The sequence below is a fragment of the Notothenia coriiceps genome, unplaced genomic scaffold (assembly GCF_000735185.1).
Source record: "Notothenia coriiceps isolate Sejong01 unplaced genomic scaffold, NC01 NC01_scaffold00000282, whole genome shotgun sequence".
NCBI classification, from domain to species: Eukaryota; Metazoa; Chordata; class Actinopteri; order Perciformes; family Nototheniidae; genus Notothenia; species Notothenia coriiceps.
This window is the reverse complement of record NW_011332983.1, coordinates 343,689-362,344: the sequence shown is the minus strand read 5'-3', so window position 1 is coordinate 362,344 and position 18,656 is coordinate 343,689. Positions and strand designations below refer to the sequence as shown.

The 18,656-nt window shown below is 38.8% G+C and overlaps 3 protein-coding genes across 3 annotated transcripts in view; 2 read left to right on the top strand and 1 right to left on the bottom strand.

Moving 5' to 3' along the window:
* The window catches only part of spryd3 (SPRY domain containing 3), a 16,578-nt gene extending 3,775 nt beyond the window's left edge, over positions 1–12,803 (bottom strand). Inside the window, exons 1-8 of the mRNA XM_010783569.1 lie at positions 12,734–12,803; positions 10,650–10,806; positions 8,350–8,496; positions 8,115–8,190; positions 5,100–5,224; positions 4,729–4,861; positions 4,421–4,609; positions 756–905 (exon numbers count right to left, since the gene is read on the bottom strand). Of these exons, the coding sequence (XP_010781871.1) occupies positions 756–905; positions 4,421–4,609; positions 4,729–4,861; positions 5,100–5,224; positions 8,115–8,190; positions 8,350–8,477 (801 nt within the window). The 5' untranslated portion in view covers positions 8,478–8,496; positions 10,650–10,806; positions 12,734–12,803. The remainder of the gene's footprint in view (positions 1–755; positions 906–4,420; positions 4,610–4,728; positions 4,862–5,099; positions 5,225–8,114; positions 8,191–8,349; positions 8,497–10,649; positions 10,807–12,733) is intronic.
* Positions 12,113–14,785, top strand: LOC104956186 (insulin-like growth factor-binding protein 5). Its single transcript, XM_010783677.1, has 4 exons — positions 12,113–13,077; positions 13,506–13,534; positions 13,622–13,744; positions 13,847–14,785. Exons 1-4 carry the CDS (start codon positions 12,762–12,764, stop codon positions 13,949–13,951), a joined length of 573 nt encoding a protein of 190 aa, XP_010781979.1. The 5' UTR covers positions 12,113–12,761; the 3' UTR covers positions 13,952–14,785.
* Positions 14,786–15,726: 941 nt separating this feature from the next.
* Positions 15,727–18,656, top strand: part of LOC104956919 (phosphatidylinositol 5-phosphate 4-kinase type-2 gamma-like) — a 3,430-nt gene continuing 500 nt past the window's right edge. Inside the window, exons 1-4 of the mRNA XM_010784535.1 lie at positions 15,727–15,935; positions 16,018–16,115; positions 17,217–17,313; positions 18,483–18,632. Of these exons, the coding sequence (XP_010782837.1) occupies positions 15,786–15,935; positions 16,018–16,115; positions 17,217–17,313; positions 18,483–18,632 (495 nt within the window). The 5' untranslated portion in view covers positions 15,727–15,785. The remainder of the gene's footprint in view (positions 15,936–16,017; positions 16,116–17,216; positions 17,314–18,482; positions 18,633–18,656) is intronic.

The window sequence follows — 18,656 nt, the reverse complement described above, 5'->3', positions numbered from 1 at the left end:
GGGGGGGGGGGGGGGGATCAGAACGTAACCTCAGGAATGACCATTTGAAGGATTTACAATGCTCCTCCAAAACCGCAGACGCGTTGAGAAATACACTTCCTGGGAAACAATCAGCGAAATGACAAAGCTCTATTCTCCACCGAGTGTGACCCGAGGGCGCTGCGTGCACAGACGACTGGCGAGGAGTCGGAGGAAGCTTCATGTCCTTCAACAAGTCTTCTCTCAGTCCTAATTTATTTACAAAATACGGATCAGTGCTTGCTGTTATCTTTTATGATTTAATATCACCTCGTTAATTAGGATTAAACCTTTAATTGCTTAGCCTGAGGAACTTATGCATACTTTGAATTCCTTTTTATTCTTTTCTAAAGCTGGAACAAAGCGAGCTAAGATCAGATATTCTCCCCTCGCACCTTTTCAATAACCTCTCATGAACCTGACTGCAGTGTTGTAGTCGACATGGTAGATTAGCATGTCAATGGAACAACCTGCTTTCAATGGAAGACCAGATGCAGGGGTAAAATGAGACAATATTTATTCAGTTGTTAGCTTTTCCTCTTTCGGTCATCCATCACTCAGACTGGAAACAGTGAGAGCAGCGGTGCACATGAGGAAACGCGATGACGAGGTGAGAGGGGGGGGGGAGAGACGTTTTCTTTACCGACAGAAAACCAGCAGAGTGCGGGGAAAAAGTGATATGGTGTGTCATTGATAAAGACATGTGTGATCAGTAGTGTTACGAGTGAGGCTGTTACCCTGCGTGCCAGCCCCAGGGCGATGTAGCACTTCTCTCCAGGGTCTGTGATCTCCAGCTCGTAGTAGTGGAAGCGCGTGTTGAGGGGCCGCCGGGCCTGAGCCAAGCCCACGTCCACGATGCTCTTCCCCTTACCCACGTACTCCAGCAGCTGTGGAAACAACACATACAGTAACCTGCTCGGCACAGAACATCTGATCTGGAGACAGATCATCTTCTTGTGAGAGGATCAAGACCAAAAGAGCTGAAGCAAAAAGAGGGAATATTAGAGGTGGCCATAACAATGACAGCAAATCAAATCTATTGTTCCTTATTGTGCTTCTTAATGTGTAAATACACTCTCTTGCCAAATTGGTTGTCACTGCATACAATATGTCTTAGCCACAATTACTATGAAACATGATCAAATGTCAGTGTTGTGTACTCGTGACTATATTCGTCTTAGAAATTTAAAACATTGACTGATAAGTAATAAAGCACATCCTTGCTGAATCCAATACACTTAGTTCTAGAGCCTAATTTAGTCTAGTATGAACGTATGTTGGTGGCTAATGAAAGAGCTACATATTTAACATAAATGCATCAATAAGATTATTTTATGAGAATTTTGTTTGTCACTGTACTTGTGTGACTGTTACATCATTTTTGAACAAATGAGTGATTTGTAATAATTGTCTGTATGAGTATAATGCGATTTGATTTGTTTCACATGAAGCATCGCATCATATTTGTCACTTGTGGCCTCAATAGCTGCTAGGGGTGTAACGATACCAAAAACTCACGGTACGATAATATCACGATAAAAAGTCCACGGTACGATATTTATCGCGATATTGAAAAATAAAGAAAAAAATGTGAATTTATTTTCTTTATTAAATAATAAATCAGATTTGTACAGCATTTTAGTAGGATAGTAGTATTTTAAAGTGTCAACAATATAATAATCAGATCCTGCAATAGAATAAATCCAGTTTCACTTTAGTTTTCAAGTAACTCAACTCTAACTCACTCAATCACTAACTCAGCATCATCAAGGTTATCTTTTAGCAATATGAGCATGTCCACATTTCCAGGTAGAAGCTGGGATGTTTGGGCGTTTGCCACATATTCCGCAGGTAGATAGGCTGGGATGTTTGGGCGTTTGCGTTTGCAATATCCCCTGCTGTGGAAAGAACTCTCTTGCTTGGTACTGATGTTCCTGGGACAGAGAGATATGCTTTGGCCATGGGTGACAGCAGTGGGTCAAACTGTGCATTGTCTCTCCACCACTTCAAAAACAATACAGTTATTGCTTAGAAGGTGAGGCTTATTGACAGGGTGAGATATAAATATACTGTTGGTACTTGTCAACGTCTCTAGGTATGTACATGTAGCGCTGTAAATACCATGTCCTTTTGTGTTATCTGTTGTTTTCATGTTCATGTTGTAACCTACGTGCTGCCATGTTGGACAGGCTTCCCTTGAAAAAGAGATTGATGATCTCAATGGGACCTTCTGGTTAAATAAAGGTTTTTAAAAACTATATATTTTTAACTAAAAAAAAAAAATTGCGGTAGATTTTGTCAGTCTCACAACGGTATTGAGACGTTTATTTACCGCGATATTCAATATGTCGTTACATCCCTAATGGCTGCTGTTCACAAAAGTCTCAGTGGCTTGCTTTAAGCAGTGCATCTGTCCCACATAGAGAGCAGAAGTCTTGCCCCATCTAACCTCACAATCATCTGGGTCTTCTTACTATTTACATAAATGAGCGTAGACACGGCCTAACTATTGTCAAGCAGGATGTTACACCAACCGTATACTTAGGTATGTCAATAAAACTGGAGGAAGAATTTATTCAATTATTATAATGACTCCTGAGTTCGGCCCAGTCACTAGCTAGTGTTAGCTTGTCTGATGTGCACTGCTGCCTTCCTCTCATGCTGATAAAGACATTAGTTACATAAGATGAAAGAATGTGTTTTATTACTCAATTATCCTGTTGCATGCAATACTTCCTGTCCTCAAAGAAAAAGGGGTCAGGATTTGGATTAGTCATCACTGACTGCTCCAAAGTGTTTGGGTAAGGAAAGCCAAGAAGATAACATTACTGTTTACTACAAGCAGCAGAGGATAACATCAACAGCAGGAAAACTGGGTCCATTTCCAGAGTGACCTTCTCTAAATGTCATCAGAGCAGTAGCTGAACACAAGGGAACGCAATACAACTGGCTGAAGATAAAAAGATAGGGAACATATCTGAGCGTCCAGGGCCAACATTTAATTACTACCATGGTTATCGATTAGCAAAGTTAAACTCACTCCTCTATCATTAAGAAGCAGCAGGCTCCTTGGAAAGAGGACATTCTGACTCATTTCCAGATTGCTTGTGTCCTCTTAATGTCTTTCTGGCAGTCAGCACAGCCTCGTGAGTTACACAGGCGCTCCAGTGCATATGCAAGTAGATGAAGAAACCCAGAAACAGAGATTTTTTGATAATAGAAACACATCAAGCTGTAATCCAAAAACGTAAACGTCACAATTAAAAACATCAAAGCAAACAGCTCTGGCCCTCAGGAGCAATTCCACAGAAAAGCACCAATCCGTCTTTATTAATAACCCTTTTCATTTGTGTCCTGACAGCTTTCCTGTGTAATTGATGCGCTGCAGGGGAGCTCAGCCCTGCATTCATACAGGACAGAGCCACATTGGTACAAATAAAGGATCATTAAATGTGCGGGTGGCATAAAGGTACTGCCTGAGGGCTAGTGAGCCGCGAGCCCCTCCCATCCTATTCAGGTTTTGTGCGTAATGTGTCCTGAGTCAGACACAAACACTGCAGGCCTGCCGTCACAGGGAGGGTGGAGTCCCCCGCAGAGAGACAGGGAGGGAGGAGTCCCCCGCAGAGAGACAGGGAGGGTGGAGTCCCCCGTAGAGAGACAGGGAGAAACAAACAGAGAATATCTGCTGCTCCTCTTATCAGGTATCTAGCAAAAGATAATAATTACGTCTATTTCTAAATTGATTATCTGAGACTTAAGGGTTTGTCATCTAGGTGTTTGCACTTTGCCTTACTGATCGTAAATCTGGACAATCCTTTTTAGTGTTATTTAAATAAACCAACCATTTTGAATAGAGTCAAGTGAATAGACAGCGTTGGACTTGGTCAGTCTGTGTGTCTCGGGTCCTGGACATGATGGCCAGAGAAACACTTACCTCTCCAAAAGCAACGTTGCACTTACCACTGCACAAATGTATTTGATTTGTTTACTTACATGTTTTTGCATCATTCATACTTATCAAACATGTCATTAGCACTACCCTGCTTGCACTGACTGAACCATAAACACTGTTTCATTATTGTTACTGTACATAAAAAGTAACTGTACAGCAACTGTTTTACTGTTTGTACATTACGCCTACTATTACATTCTCTAACTCCACTTATCCTATGTTGGTACATATTTAATGATTTAAATGTTTGAAATATGTATATTGCTATTTATAACATCACTTATGTTGTAGTACTTACATATTTCAGTAATGAATACATTAGTAAATGCACTTGTGGCAAGAAGATACATGCTTTAATTGGCCTGTTCCTGTGCTCGTATGTCACTGAGTGGCAGACCTGCTCACAGCAGAAATGATCAAAATGATGTCAATTTTCTCAGCAACACTTACGGTGCCGGTCACCTTGACGTCATGGAGACGGCTCCAGTCCTCTTCATGACTATCCACAATCATCTGTCCATCATCCTCCTCCACCCCCCACTCAGCGTTCAGGTCCAGCAGAACTTCTTCCCCCAAAGAGTGCATCCCCACAGCGGGGTAAAAAGCCTCAGGAGAGGCTGGGACCTCCACACTGCCGACCTAGGCACACAGGCACAAACTGCTTTAGCTTTGAACTCTGAATACATTGATATATAAATGTGTAACAGCTGAATACATTCTGTATGAGGTGAATCATTTCAGGGTGAAGTAGCACTTACCTCTTTGCCATTCTTTGTAAAAAACACAGTGAGCTGTCCATCATCAGAGTCCAGAGATACGCCACAGCCGATTCTGTCTCCTCTGCAGCATTTTGGACCAAACTGCTGTCCTACAGTGTTGCCATTGTACAATCTGCGGAAAGACAAGAAGGGAAGGCTCAAGAGTTTCAGATGTTGCCAATTTAGACACTAGAAAAACTGAAATATGTATTTAATATTTCATCAGATGCAGTGATACAATGTTTTTTAAATATTGCAATAGTCAGATGTATCAACATGTCCCTACTCCTAATAAAAATGACCAGCCATTATATTATTTCCTAGAATAAAGTCCACCTGTATAATAAGAACAAATGTATAATATCACATACTTGCCGTCATCAGCATGAAAGGCCACAGAGTGGGGGAGCCAGCCCGGCTGATGGTCCAGCTTGTAGTGCTGAGGCACCAAGCCCACCGCGATCATTCCCCTCACTCCTGTGTCGACGATGGTCACCTGAACACACCACAGGTTGAATTATCTCAGAGAAACTGCAGTTAAAGATCACACTTCCCGTTCCCGAGGTGGTTTGATTCTTGTTAGGGACAGATTATCTTGAGGATGTGTGAAAATGGTAATCACGCCAATTGAACTTCTCAATGATGTGAGGGGTCATACACATTGTTCTTACACATATTAGGACGTCAATCATGAATTCAAAAGCAGCTCTTTTTACATCCAAAACGACAGGTCATGAACTACTGGTTACACATAATGTGTGGGAGGCTGTTTCTATTGTGCATAAGCAGAGCAAACCTTGTTAAGCCAGAAGAAAAGGACTGAGGAGGAGCATGAAGGGAGGGTGGAGGACGCAGATTATTTTCTTTCTTTTTTTTATCAGACATTTTCTTTCTTTGTATTTCTTTTGTTGGATGTGGTCACACAGTATGGGTGATTCAGCCAATGAAATACAAATTAAAAAACATGCACAGAACGTGTATCTTATGTTCACAAATAAACAGATAAAGTCATCCTGTTTATTAAGCTAATACGGCATTTGATTGTAAAAAACAAGACTAAGAGTTGAATCTTGATCATTGAGCTAAATGCTAATTCTAGCAGGCTCTTAATGAAAGGGCTATGCAGCTGGTATAATGATGAATAAGCAAATATACGCTTTCTAACACACTTAAGTACAGGTAAGGGCTGATGGGAGACAAATATATTTGTGATACCGGTGCTGCTACTGGATATCGGGGGTTCCCCAAAGCCAGAAGAAATGATTCTCTGCAGACCAATGGTGTGCGTTTAAAATAGCATTACAATCCATCCCATAGTTGTTGAGACATCTCAGTTAAAGTGGTGAACTGACTACCTCCTAGTTGTACACACATTATGGTAAGAGGCAACTTAAGGGTTACAAAATGTCCACTTGGCTGCTTCGAGTATATATGCTAGAAATGCTTTCGGTTTCCGCTCCTTCAGGCTTTTTACAACCCGAGACAACTTGCTGTTGAGTTAGCATGACTTCTCTTTTTATATCATGTCATTTCCAAGTCAACTTAAAATGATATGGCCTCTCTAGGTTCAAAACGGCATGCTTGTTCAAAGTGAAAACCCTGAAGTAAAGAGCTGGCCTTCAGCATTGTTATCATAACTGAATAGTGGCCACATGACCTCCTCCCTGGGGAGCCGGACATCGGAGCGCTGCTGGCCAGGGCAAAGAGCAGAGGAAACGTTGAAGTTCTTTCCCAGATGAACATGCAGCCGAACCCTAAAATCTAGCAGCAACTTCTTAACTATGATTTATTAGCTTCTATATCCATTTACCCAGAAAGCTTTTCCCTCCTCCTACGTGACTCCCACAAAGTGAGTCACAATGATGAAGAATATGCAAGAATAAAGGCTGAGTGGGCTAGTTAGTGCTTCACTACGAGTCAGACCGGGGCAGGATGTGTTTGTGTGTTGGGCAAGTTTCAACGTGGTTCATCCGGAGAAACAGTCACTGTGCTGGGCTGTTTTTGAACTACAGTGTCTAGACTATCAACATTCGCAAAAAAGCACAGGATTTGTAAAGAGCTGCATATTATTTTGGCTTTGTGAAACCAGTTTGTCAGGGTCCCACGTATAGGATGAAGGCAGAACACCCATCAAGTCAACTACCATCACTGACTCATATTTACAAATATATGTATGAAGCAGCTGTGAATGTAGTGTTAGTTCAGTACTGACACTTCATACCAGCTGCCGGCTGAGGATGTTTACAAATAACAATCTGCCCCCAGGTGACTAAGACATGTTGATAGCATTCAGCACAATATCATGCATGCAGCCATTAAGTAAATATTTCTCATATTGAAACATGTCAGCTATAAACCGAGGCTTACAGGTCAAAGATGTTTAAACTTACATGATCTTAATTAGCTAGGTACAGCTAGAAAGATCTGCCAGCATCAGCTGTACTGTTTATTCCGCCTTCAGAATCGATTGTTTCGGACTAGAGACATGACGGATGTTTTTGTCTGCCTCCGTCTGAATTCAAGGAATGGTCTTTTAAAACATGCACATAGAGTTTCAAGTTCAAAATATGCCCTTATGATCATTGTGAATGAGATATGTCATGCGTAGGTTGAAGGCAAATAAGCGTGTAGGGCTTAAAACACCCTCTGTATGAAGTGAAACTAGGTTACTGAACTTACAGCAGAAAAACAGAGCATGAAATGTGGCTGATGAATCAATGTACTGAATATCTGGACGACTAAAACTCTTTCTGCTTGGTCTCCTCTTCGATCTAAACATATATTGTTGTCCCTTCAAAGTCACAAAGGTTTTACAATTAAAATGATGTGATTAAAAGACGTGCACATTGTGTCATTAAAGTATTTGAAGAAGAGATGTTCAGGATGCACAGCTTAATGCTCCTGACTTTGGGGTAAATGGTTTTGGCACACATTTCACTGTGAGTGTAGAAAGAGCTTCCAAGTGACGCAACACACGTGTTTCCAATATGAAAAACGTTGTTTCTCATGAACAAGGCTGTTCCAAGGACTTATTGAGAATTATTTTACGGTAAGGCCCATTAAGATGAAGGAAAGCAGTCAGACACAATTTGCTGCCAACTCTCCTGTTATCAACACAAAACATGGACTGTGTCCTAAAACTATTGTAAAAAATGTATGCTACATAAATATGTATCTTCTTCACTGCTGTGACAGAATGTTGAATGCACTTTCTAGTCCCAGGAAATGAAATGCTGACAGTTTCTAACACACTGCAATGTTTTTACCAAAAAAATTACATTTTATTTTTGTTTTGAAATCTATTTGAGCCAAACCCAACATCATGTGGAAGAGCTAAAGTTCACACTGAGACTCGTAAGGACACAATGTGAATGATCAAGCCTTACTTCAAAATAGCGATTTCTTCGGGACAATGGCCTGGCTGCCACAAAACAGCCAACTTCATCTGAATTCCCATGATACCTACGAAGAAAAAAAGAAAATATAGCAAATCTTAACTTGCAAAATGTAAACAAAGTGTGATGCTGATTCAGCAAACAAGGGAAAAGCTCTGGCATAAAATATGGAACTAAAACACAAACATATTCTGTGTCTCACACACTTGGTACTCATTACTGTTACCTGAGTATGTCTCCGTCTCTCAGCATCCTTTTGAGTCGCTCCCGGTAACGCACCGCTCGCACATCACGAATTTCTCGAATTCGCCTCCTCCAGTTCAGAAAGCGATAATGAAGGTTTATGTCGTCCATGTCTGAAAATCATTACAAACTGGCACACAGAAAAACAAATCAAAAGAGGTTTTACTGATTTAGAGAACATTATTACAAAAGCAGCCCGAGTAAGATTAGTGTTTTTTATTGTTGAAAAATCTGCACTGAAAAAACTGAAACGTTGACTTTAATTAAATGTGTTATGTCAACAAATTAGGGCTGCTCAATTCATCGTATTTTAATCGCAATTACGATTTTGGCTTGCAACGATTATGAAAACAACGTAATCGAAATAAAATGATTATTCTTTTATTTTTATTTTTTTCAGTTGAATTATACTTAAAGTTCAAGGTAATCAACTGTTAAAAACATACTGTTCCATTTTTTTCAATAAATGGATGTTTTCAAAGTAAATGAATAATCGTTTTTAATAATCGTGATATCAATTATTGACCCAAATAATCGAGATTATGATTTTTGCCATAATCGGGCAGCCCTACAACAAATGTCACATAACTGTATTAGGTTGGTTGAAACCAATACAATTAAGTTGAAGCTATTTGAACTTTAGATAATTGCTATATATATGATATTATTCTGTTTTTTTCAGTGTGTTAATTATTTGATTAGATAGTAGTTAGTAGTCTATAAAATGTCCGAAAATTATGAAAAGAGTAAATGTATAATGGAATTAGTTGGCTAATAATTTTAAGTCGACAATTTGCTTTTTTGTCTTTGCAGCTCTAAACATTAGATATTTGCATAAAGAAAATTAAGTAGGTAATTTGTGCCTCAAGTTTTTGTTGTGACGCAAACAAATCACCAACGTTTGTTCAGTGAATTGTTATAGCCACAGAAGCTTGTCGGGAACAGGGATAGCTTTAAGACAAACAGCACAGGTCCTCCTTAAAACCAAAGCAAACCCCTTAACCACAACATGATTATCACTGTTGCCTGACAACGTTGGTCCTCAGGCCAAACCTTGCCTGTGAGGAGTTGATGTGTTTGTGTTTTTCCATTTCCATTTAATCCCACATTCCAGAGACAAGCAAAGGCCTGGACAGTGATTGTACACTGCCAACAGGCACGAACGGGAATCCCTTGTTTGTATTAGCCCTATGATGGTCAGGTGTCTCCCTTGGGTGTCTTCCACCCCATATGAACTCCAACTGACTCAAGTATAGACTGGCTCCCAGCACTTTGGTAGCCGGGTGGTTAAAGCCATATAACCGTAAAGTCTTAGTTTTCCTACTCTCTACACCCATTTCTACTTTGTCATCTGTCAAATAAATGAAATGAAGCCTAAAAATTATCTTTAAAAAAAGGATGAAGGATAAACTGGCTTATCTGCTAATGCTTGAGTAACAGCAAAACTATGACTCAGTGTTTCTGGTCCTTTTCTCTCTGAAAAACAGCAAACCTGTTTTCCAACTCTTGATAATGTAGGACTGCAAGCAGAGATTAGATCAATTTAATACCTAATCCTTTAAGAATTAAATTAATCTAACTATTAGTTTCACAATGTATCATCATTTTTTCAATAAAGGCCTACAAAATAGACCATCCCTTTAAACACTAAAACAAGAAAAAAAAAAAAAGGATATAATACATTTGAAGATAATTGTTCTGTCCATCAACTAATCACTTTACCCATCAGCTCAACGCTGCAGCATTTATTATGGTATGCTTTGTTTGACCTTTTCAAATTCATAAATTATTATTTAAATGCAAAATATGTTTTCGTTGGTTATTCATAGACTGTATATTCTATTATTACGGTAGTATGGTAGGAGACTGTATATGGTAGTATTATAAAGACTGACGTAAGTAGTCAAGTAGTTTCGTTGCTTGAAAAAAATGTCGGTTCCTTGAAATAATGGCCTTCATCTTTTCAAAATAAGTTCACAGCCATAACAACATATTTATAATATAGTGTAGGAGCCAACTGATCATTTGTTTTTGTAAAATGAACTAATATGCTAGCGATCACCTTATATTTTTATTTGTAACGTGTAAACTTCTCCGATATTTCCTTTTACGAGTCGACCCTAAACGCAGCATTGTATTTCCTAAACTAGAGACAGGACTCGGTTGGCCGGCTAGCTGCTTTCAGCGGTACGACGTTAAGGCTAATAAGGTACTGTAAACAGGACTATATCTCAGGTTAAACACAAGGTATTCACACCCGCTTTGTTTCATGTTGTTCCTTACTGTTTTATAACTTGTAATGCGTCGTCCTTCGGGTTTTCTTCCAATTTTAAGGAGGTGAAGTCTGTCACTTTCTGTCCAACCTGCGCCGTCGGAAGTCCCGCCCTCTCAACCAATCACATCACAGCATACACACAGTGTGTAGTCCTTAACCTGTGAACTGCCGTGTGTTTTTGTAGTCTTTCAAAAGGTTTTACAGATTGTGTTTAACATATGATTTACACGAACATTACACATAAAACTTGAAAGAAAAAACGTACTAAAAAGAGGCACCTTTACCACATTGTTTTCTTTTCCTATAGGTATCCCACTGTTTTTTTAAAACAAATAACAATGTGTATTTACCGTCATATTTAATGAAGAATTGTATACTTTTAGAAAGGCAAGAATCGAGTAGCCAAAGTTGTTATCTTTAGTTAAAATAACGAGGATTGAAAATATTCGTTTCCAAGTCAAGATGACAACGTTTCCACATAATCCCTTTTGACTGATACCGAGTTCACAGATACAGTTGTGCAAGGGTGAAAGGAAGGGATTGTTTGCTACTTTGCTAAAAGTGATGCAATGTGGCAATTTTATTAGATTTTTTTCCTTCAATTGTTGTTGTGATAATGATATTAATCATAAAATTGGCTAGTACATTTTCAAATTTTTTTATTAAGAAGCTGCTACAAAAGCTTCATAAAAAATTGGATTGTGTTGTTTTTACCAAAAAATCCACAATACCTTATCAAATTAATGAAAATCCATGAATTCATAAACCCATGCCTAATACATCCAAACACAGTAAGGGACAGAGAGAGAAAATGTGTTGTTGTTTCACAGTGTTATTATATTTTCACATCAAGTAGTCTAACATGTACTTTAAGTGACATTTATGACAAGTTCTGAGATTGTGTCTTCTAATTAATCTGTTTGTGACTCAGTGGAATTTGCAGGGTGGGACTTTTTGCTCATGGCCATTAATGCCTTAGTCATCCAGCGTTGAGTGGCACTCCTTCAGCCTCTCTGTGTGTCGGCCCATTCCTCTGAATCTGTAGCCCTGCAGTCACAGACTGTCAACACGCTCTAGCTTTGTTTAGTGGTTGCTATTTAAAGTCAAAACAAAACAAGGATGAACATTTTGAACAACTAAATACTTAACACTGCTTAAATTATTAATATTTTTTCCCCAGTAGGTTTGGTCATGATTTGTGTTTTTTTACTGAATTTATATGCATTTTAAATAATATATAATGTTGGGTCACAATAATCATGAACTGTAAATAATATTTATTAAAGTTAAGGTGGAGCTAGGTTTGCATTGTCATAATCCCCTTATGGTTTTTGTATATCAAATATACAGTGTTAATATATAAAATAACTTTTCCTATAAATATATGAAAAAAGTACTATATTTACTTGAGAAATGTACAACTACTGTACAATTACAGTGAAGACAGTGCTTGAATAAATGCTGATGGCTTAGCTTCTTGATTTTATGTTGTGCTTTTCCTTGAGGTCATTTCAACTACAGCTACTGGTGGTATTACATTGCATACATGCAGGTTACATAATTCAAATTGATGTTTGTTTTTTATGATGAAAAGCAATGATTTAAAAGCCTAAACGGATCATTTCTCATCTGCTGAGCTGTGATTGGTTGGTTACATAAAAGTGTCTCCTCGGTTAATAAATTATCCTCTCAGTGGGGAGCAGGCAGAGCAATGGAGTAGCATACATAGCAAACACTTGTGATTTATGTGGTTTTAGAAACACATTACTATCCTGCAGGATGACAGACAACAAATGGTATGAGCATGCGTGAGTGAGTTTTGGATACGAGGGAAACGGGGTGTGCTCAGCTGTGTGAAAACAAGAGGGAAAACTAACATTCTCCATCACGTACCCTCCCATACCTTTTCCCACTGGTTTCGACTCTTTAAAAGCTGCTGCCAGTGTTGTCTCTCAGCCTCATTATCACTTTGCCTGGGCTTGAGGGAATTACTATCCAGCTTTCTAAACACAGGCACACTTCAGAGGGATTACTTTAGGATAGAGAGGGATCAAAAGTCCTGATACAACGAGTACATTTGTAGGACTGTTACCTTATTGGTGGACAACTTCCAGTGTGAGATGCTTCTGTGTTTAAACATCCTGTTGCTGCTACTCCTCCAGCCGGTTCTGTCGTCCCCAGTGCAGCTGACCACTCCGTCCAGAGGATGTGCCACCTGCAAATCAAATCCCACACCGCGTCAGCCGGTCGTAGCTTTAAATGCCACCGCTCTGGCCATTGGAGAAGCATGTGGGGTTTACACTCTCAGCTGCGCCCAAGGTCTGCGTTGTGCCCCTTCAGAGGATGAGCCGAGGCCCCTCCGTGCCCTGCTGGAAGGCAGGGGGGTCTGCAGTAACGCCAGCAGCACCAGCCCGACTGAAAGTGTCCCAACAGTAGGTAAGACGAGATTCAAGAAAGTGAGGTTCATGGTGTATGGGTTTCACCAACACTGACCATTTGCTGATTTGTTTGTCAGGATTTGACACAAATTAGCAACAAGTGAGCATCCAGTAAATTCCCGTGAATGTGATCCTGAGTTAAGAGTGGAGTGACGAGGACATTTGAACAGAAAAACATGTTTTTACACAACGACTTTCAGCAAAGGAGATGTTTTTATGGCTCAAAGTTTGCAGTATAACTAATGATTTTCAAGATGGGTTTTACTTCATCTAATAGTAATTTTAGTATAATTATTGCTACTAGATAACTGTGAGTAAAGTGCATTCAAGTTGTTGAGTAGTGGAGAATGGAAAGACTGTTGTTTGATTAAAGTGTTTACTTAAGAAGTGATCAAGGCTAAATGTGTTGTCTCTATTTGATCCTAGCTCCAGCATCTACTGAGGATCCGGAAGAGGTAACAACATCATTTTTACTGATTGACCTAAAGAATGTAGAGACATGAATTCAGTCAGGCACTCACATGTGTTTTCAACTCTTACAGCCTCCATGTCGTAAATATATAACTACACTTATCGAAGGTCATGATGATGCCCACGTATTTAAGAAGGATGATGATATTTACATGCCCAACTGTGACAAGCGTGGTTTCTTCAGAAAGAAGCAGGTGAGTTTGCAAAACGAGAGGAATAATAAAAAGCCTTTCCTACAGATGTGTGCTTGTATTCCCAGCTGAAAAACTATATTTCTGTTTGCTCTGTTTGAGCAGTGTAGGTCATCTCGAGCTAAGCAACGTGGCAAGTGCTGGTGTGTGGATCAGAAGGGTGTGGAAGTCCCCTCAAAAACGAAACGGAAGGGCCCCCTGAGTTGTTGAATGGCATAAAGTCCACAATAATGAAGCACAGGAGGCTGAAGCTTTATTGCTAAGGCGAGATAAAGATGAAGGAACTCCAAACAGAGGAAGCTCATCAGAGTCTCACATTTCATTCTCCACCAGAAACAGCTCTCCACCAATGAAAAGCTGTTTCCAAATCTGGTGTAACTTTGTCTCCTTGCGCCCTCTACTGAATATATTAGGACCGTTTTAATTAGACATTCCTTTCATTTCTGCTTATGTGAGATTTAGATCAAATCTATATCTACATGTGAAATATCCAGACCAGTGTCACATAGAAGTTAGTTGCAAAGATGCCCCCCACGGGACACATATGTGTGTATAACATTGTAGCTTCAATAATATGTCAAGCCATCAAGCATTATCAGGAAAAGAAATGTTTGTAATAATTTTTTATATTTGTATATATTTTCAGTATTTGTTTTGACTTTGAAACGCACTGTAATTGTATTACTGTAATTACTGTATGTAATCCTATTTATGTTGCTTTGAATATGATATTCTATTTATATTAATATATCTAGTAATTAGATAATTAGACTAGAAAAAGTCATTTATCAGTGGCTGCCCATTAAAGCAGACACTTAAGGTATTATTTTAAACAAAACGTGTGTTTTTATTACAGAATTAGATGGGCATTATTATTATGCTCTTTTTTGGCTTTCATGAAGAAAACGTGCCTCGAACAATAAGAGGAGGTGTGTTTAAGAAAGGTTCAAACTGACACTGATGGGCACTATTGCAAACATGCCCACAAGATACTCTATGGATGCTTTGTGGATTTTGTGCATTTAAATAATAAAACAAGTCATGCAAAAATGTCTGTTATTGAACATAAAGGAGTTTGAAGGTAGAACAAACCCAATGAACTAATGTATCAATATTGGATTGATGATTTTGCTACAATAAAACAATTTGACAGTTTATTATCTTCTTACTAGCAACAATATGTTGGTTAGTCAAAATGTTGACATAAATTAGACTTGCGTGACATCAAAATTGAAATAACTGCATATGTTTCATAACATTAACTAAGGTGTTTAGTACCTTAGTTAAAGCATTACGTTTTTGTTAAGACAATTATACTGAAAGGCGTTTTATTTTTATCAACCTCAGAGATGAATGGAGTTGTATAACATAGTTTATAAACCTTACGACAGTGGTTACAAGTCATAAGGCTGCCAGGCCCAAGATAAATCTAAAGGGATGATTAAGTGATAATAAGGGGCTCTAACAATCCTTAAAATTGAGCAACATGAGACGCATTTATTTATCATTTGTCACAAAATGATTGTATCTTAGTATTTGTGAGGAGGTATATGAAATGATAATGATGAGGATAATGACTATTATCAGTGTTAATATTATAAATGGCCAATAACATAACTCATTATGTTATACATCAAATAATCTGCAGTGATGACACTATAGTCCAAACATATCGTTGGCAAAAGAACCCATTTCAAAATAAAATCCATACTCAAGTGAAGTAGCTTTAGTAGAGTACTTGAGTTAAGCTAATGCTACTTTCCACCACTGAAACCAGTCACACATCACGTGCATGAGATGAGTAAAGATTATTTCTGAACATTGCTACATTTTACCGACTGTAATGCTGATTTAGTTCCGAGTTTTGTCGGTGTTTAGTTTCATAGTGGCCCTGAATGGAGCAAAGCCTGTAGAGCAGGAGGTGTTCAGTCAGCAGGTTGTTGCTGCAGAGACAGACTACAAGGCGGACTTTAGGCTACTTTACATAGACAGGACGCCACTACAGATACAGCTCACCCTGCTCTCAGACTGCGATACAGGTGCCATGTCTTCCCCCGGAGCCACCTCCAGCTCTCTGAGCAGCCTGGCGCCCAAAAGGAAGACCAAGAAGAAGCATTTCGTGCAGCAGAAAGTGAAGGTTTTCCGAGCCAGTGACCCCGTGCTGAGCGTGCTGATGTGGGGCGTCAATCACTCGGTAGGTACGTGGGTTTTTTAAATAATTTTAAAATATGTGTGAATATGTGTTCATTCACTCTTCATCCATTGATCATGCGCAGATTAACGACCTGAGCCACGTGCCTGTACCTGTCATGCTGCTCCCAGACGACTTCAAAGCCAGCACCAAGATCAAAGTCAGCAACCACCTCTTCAACAAGTACTGTGCTCCACCCAAATCTGTCCGTCTCATTGTAGGAACCTGCATCCTGCTTCCTCTGATTTGCACAGATTTATTTGTGGCCCCTGATTTATATGCTGGCCTGTGGTTAAAGGAAATCGCAGTCCTCCCTTTAGAGAACAACAATGCTTTTACTGCAGTAACAATAACTTAAACACTGTTACAACCATTATTACTTACAATAACTGCCCAAACAATATGATAATGTTGCTTGGCTGGGGGATGGTGCCAAGCAATGTCTGTCAATGTAATGTAAAATAATGAAAGTGTACACCAGCTTTGGGAATGCATTTTTCTTTTATTTACATATTTAAGACAAAACATTGTTTAATTAAACCCCTCAGATCATATTGCACTGGCAGAGGATGAGCAATAATAAGAGAAAGTATAACCACAAAAAGGCTTTTTTTAAATGGGAACTATATGAAAGCTGTGCTATACACTGCCTCTAGGTTCAGTTTCCATACTAATAGAGTGTAGAAAACTTGAGGCTTTCAATAATCCCTTAATCCATCCAGGAATCCAGGTTGTGTAAAGACTTATAAACAGAAGTGGGGAGAACAACACACTATCTTTTCTCAAGCTAAAAATTACTGTTACCTTGGTGAGATTAGTTCAAGTGTGTTTCATGGTGCTTGATGTAGAAAACACTTAAGTGAAACAGAAGGGCATAAAGAGAATTAAGTCAAATAGTTTGATAGTAACCCATGATGATTTCAATTTGGACAATCGAAAAAACAGCATATTGTAGCTTTTAGTGGTATTATATATACTACAAAGATACACTATTTGTGTTAAATAATGAACACAATTTGAATTGGTTACCATCTTTGTTTGGATCAAATTCATTTTGTAAGAGAATGTCAGTCAAGCATAAGCTGAAATGTAATCATGTTACTTTTGGGAACAGAAATAACACATTTGAAAAAAATGTATTCAAAAAATATGTCTTTTATGGAAACATTGCATCTGTTGTGAAGCTCCCAGTCAACAACAGTTGCTAATGATATGCTGAGTGAAGAATGCTGCAGCAGCAAAGTATATCAAGCTGCATTGAATCCTTTTATGTTTTTCTTTCAGAGAGAATCTTCCAGGACAGTTCAAATTTAAAGACTACTGCCCGCAGGTGTTCAGAAACCTGCGAGAGCGCTTCGGTATAGAGGACCAAGATTATCAGGTAAAGCTTCAAATTCAATGCAAATCAGCACTGGATTGTGCGAACAAAAAACCATGGACAGAAAAAACAACACCTTCCCTAACAAGATCTAACTATATGGAAAATAGAGACACAGTATTTCATGAACACTAAGCATAAAGGTTTTTCAGTGTGTGTTTTCTTAAAAAACAGACAATTTGCTGCATCAATTGAGCTGCTCCCTTCTAAATTTGCATTCCTTTGTGTGATATTTGCATGTGCCAGGTGGCAGACAGAGTCGTCGTCTGCTCAGCGCACATTTGCTTAGCCCACAATTGCTATGTGAGGCATACTGTATGTGCGCTTTAATAAATATGCTGATAAATGCTTAGGTAACACTTTCTACAAAGACCATATCTATAATGTATCACTAGGGCAGTCTTAGTAATGCATGCATAATAATTCATGACTACTCTAACACAGTTCAAAGTCTCTGATGCAGTATATCAACAGCAATACAATATTATAGATGTGTCTTATTGATTATAAATTAAAGTGTCTTATGGATGCTAATGACTCGTTCTAAACTAGGGGTTGACTGATGGGGCTTATAATGTTATGACTATTTATACCGACCTATGCACACCCCAGTACTCAACTCACATGTCTGCTTTAGTACAGTATCAGAAGTGATCGTTGTATATGTACTGTACAGATGTATTGGTGCATCTATAATAATGTTTCATCAGAAAGTCATAATAGCTGGTGGTAAATAAAGTGAGACGCTTTTGCATGCATTTAATTTCATTAAATAATCTATGCAGAATTATAAGTGATTAGCGTCATCATAATCAATGATTGACCGATGACTATGAGGCCTATAGTTCCTTTTAAGTCTCATCAATAATGTTTAATGAATGCACTCTAGGTGTGGTCTTCATAGAAGTGTTTTTTCTTCACATTTGTAAAGTGATGCAGCAAATGTCTTGTTACAAAGTGTGCATAAACGCAAAATGCTTTCAAAGTTATAGTATGATAACAATAACATGAGTATGCCTTGTATCTTAAAATGTATGTTTGCTTTATAAATAGTGTTTCAGTGTAAAAACGGTTGTAAAACAGGACACTGGTGTAATGGAAGTAAAGGTTTTACTTGGCAGATGTATTGTTCGTTTCATCTCTCATGTTGCCATCCTCTCTCTCACCAACAGGTGTCTCTGGCCCGCAGTCCTCCACTAAAAGACGAGGAGGGGCAACGCGTGGAGCTGCTGCTGACATCATACGACCACACATTGATAATAAAAGAAATCTCCAGTGAGGAGGTGGAGGAAATTCACAACATCCTCTCTGAGTATCACCAGGTAGGACTAACTCAGGGGGGGGGG

Coding starts and splice junctions, on each gene's coding strand:
- LOC104956186 (XM_010783677.1), top strand. CDS start 12,762: ATGCTTCTGTGTTTAAACATCCTGTTGCTGCTACTCCTCCAGCCGGTT. Junction 13,078..13,505: donor TGAAAGTGTCCCAACAGTAG/GTAAGACGAGAT, acceptor ATTTGATCCTAG/CTCCAGCATCTACTGAGGAT. Junction 13,535..13,621: donor CTACTGAGGATCCGGAAGAG/GTAACAACATCA, acceptor CAACTCTTACAG/CCTCCATGTCGTAAATATAT.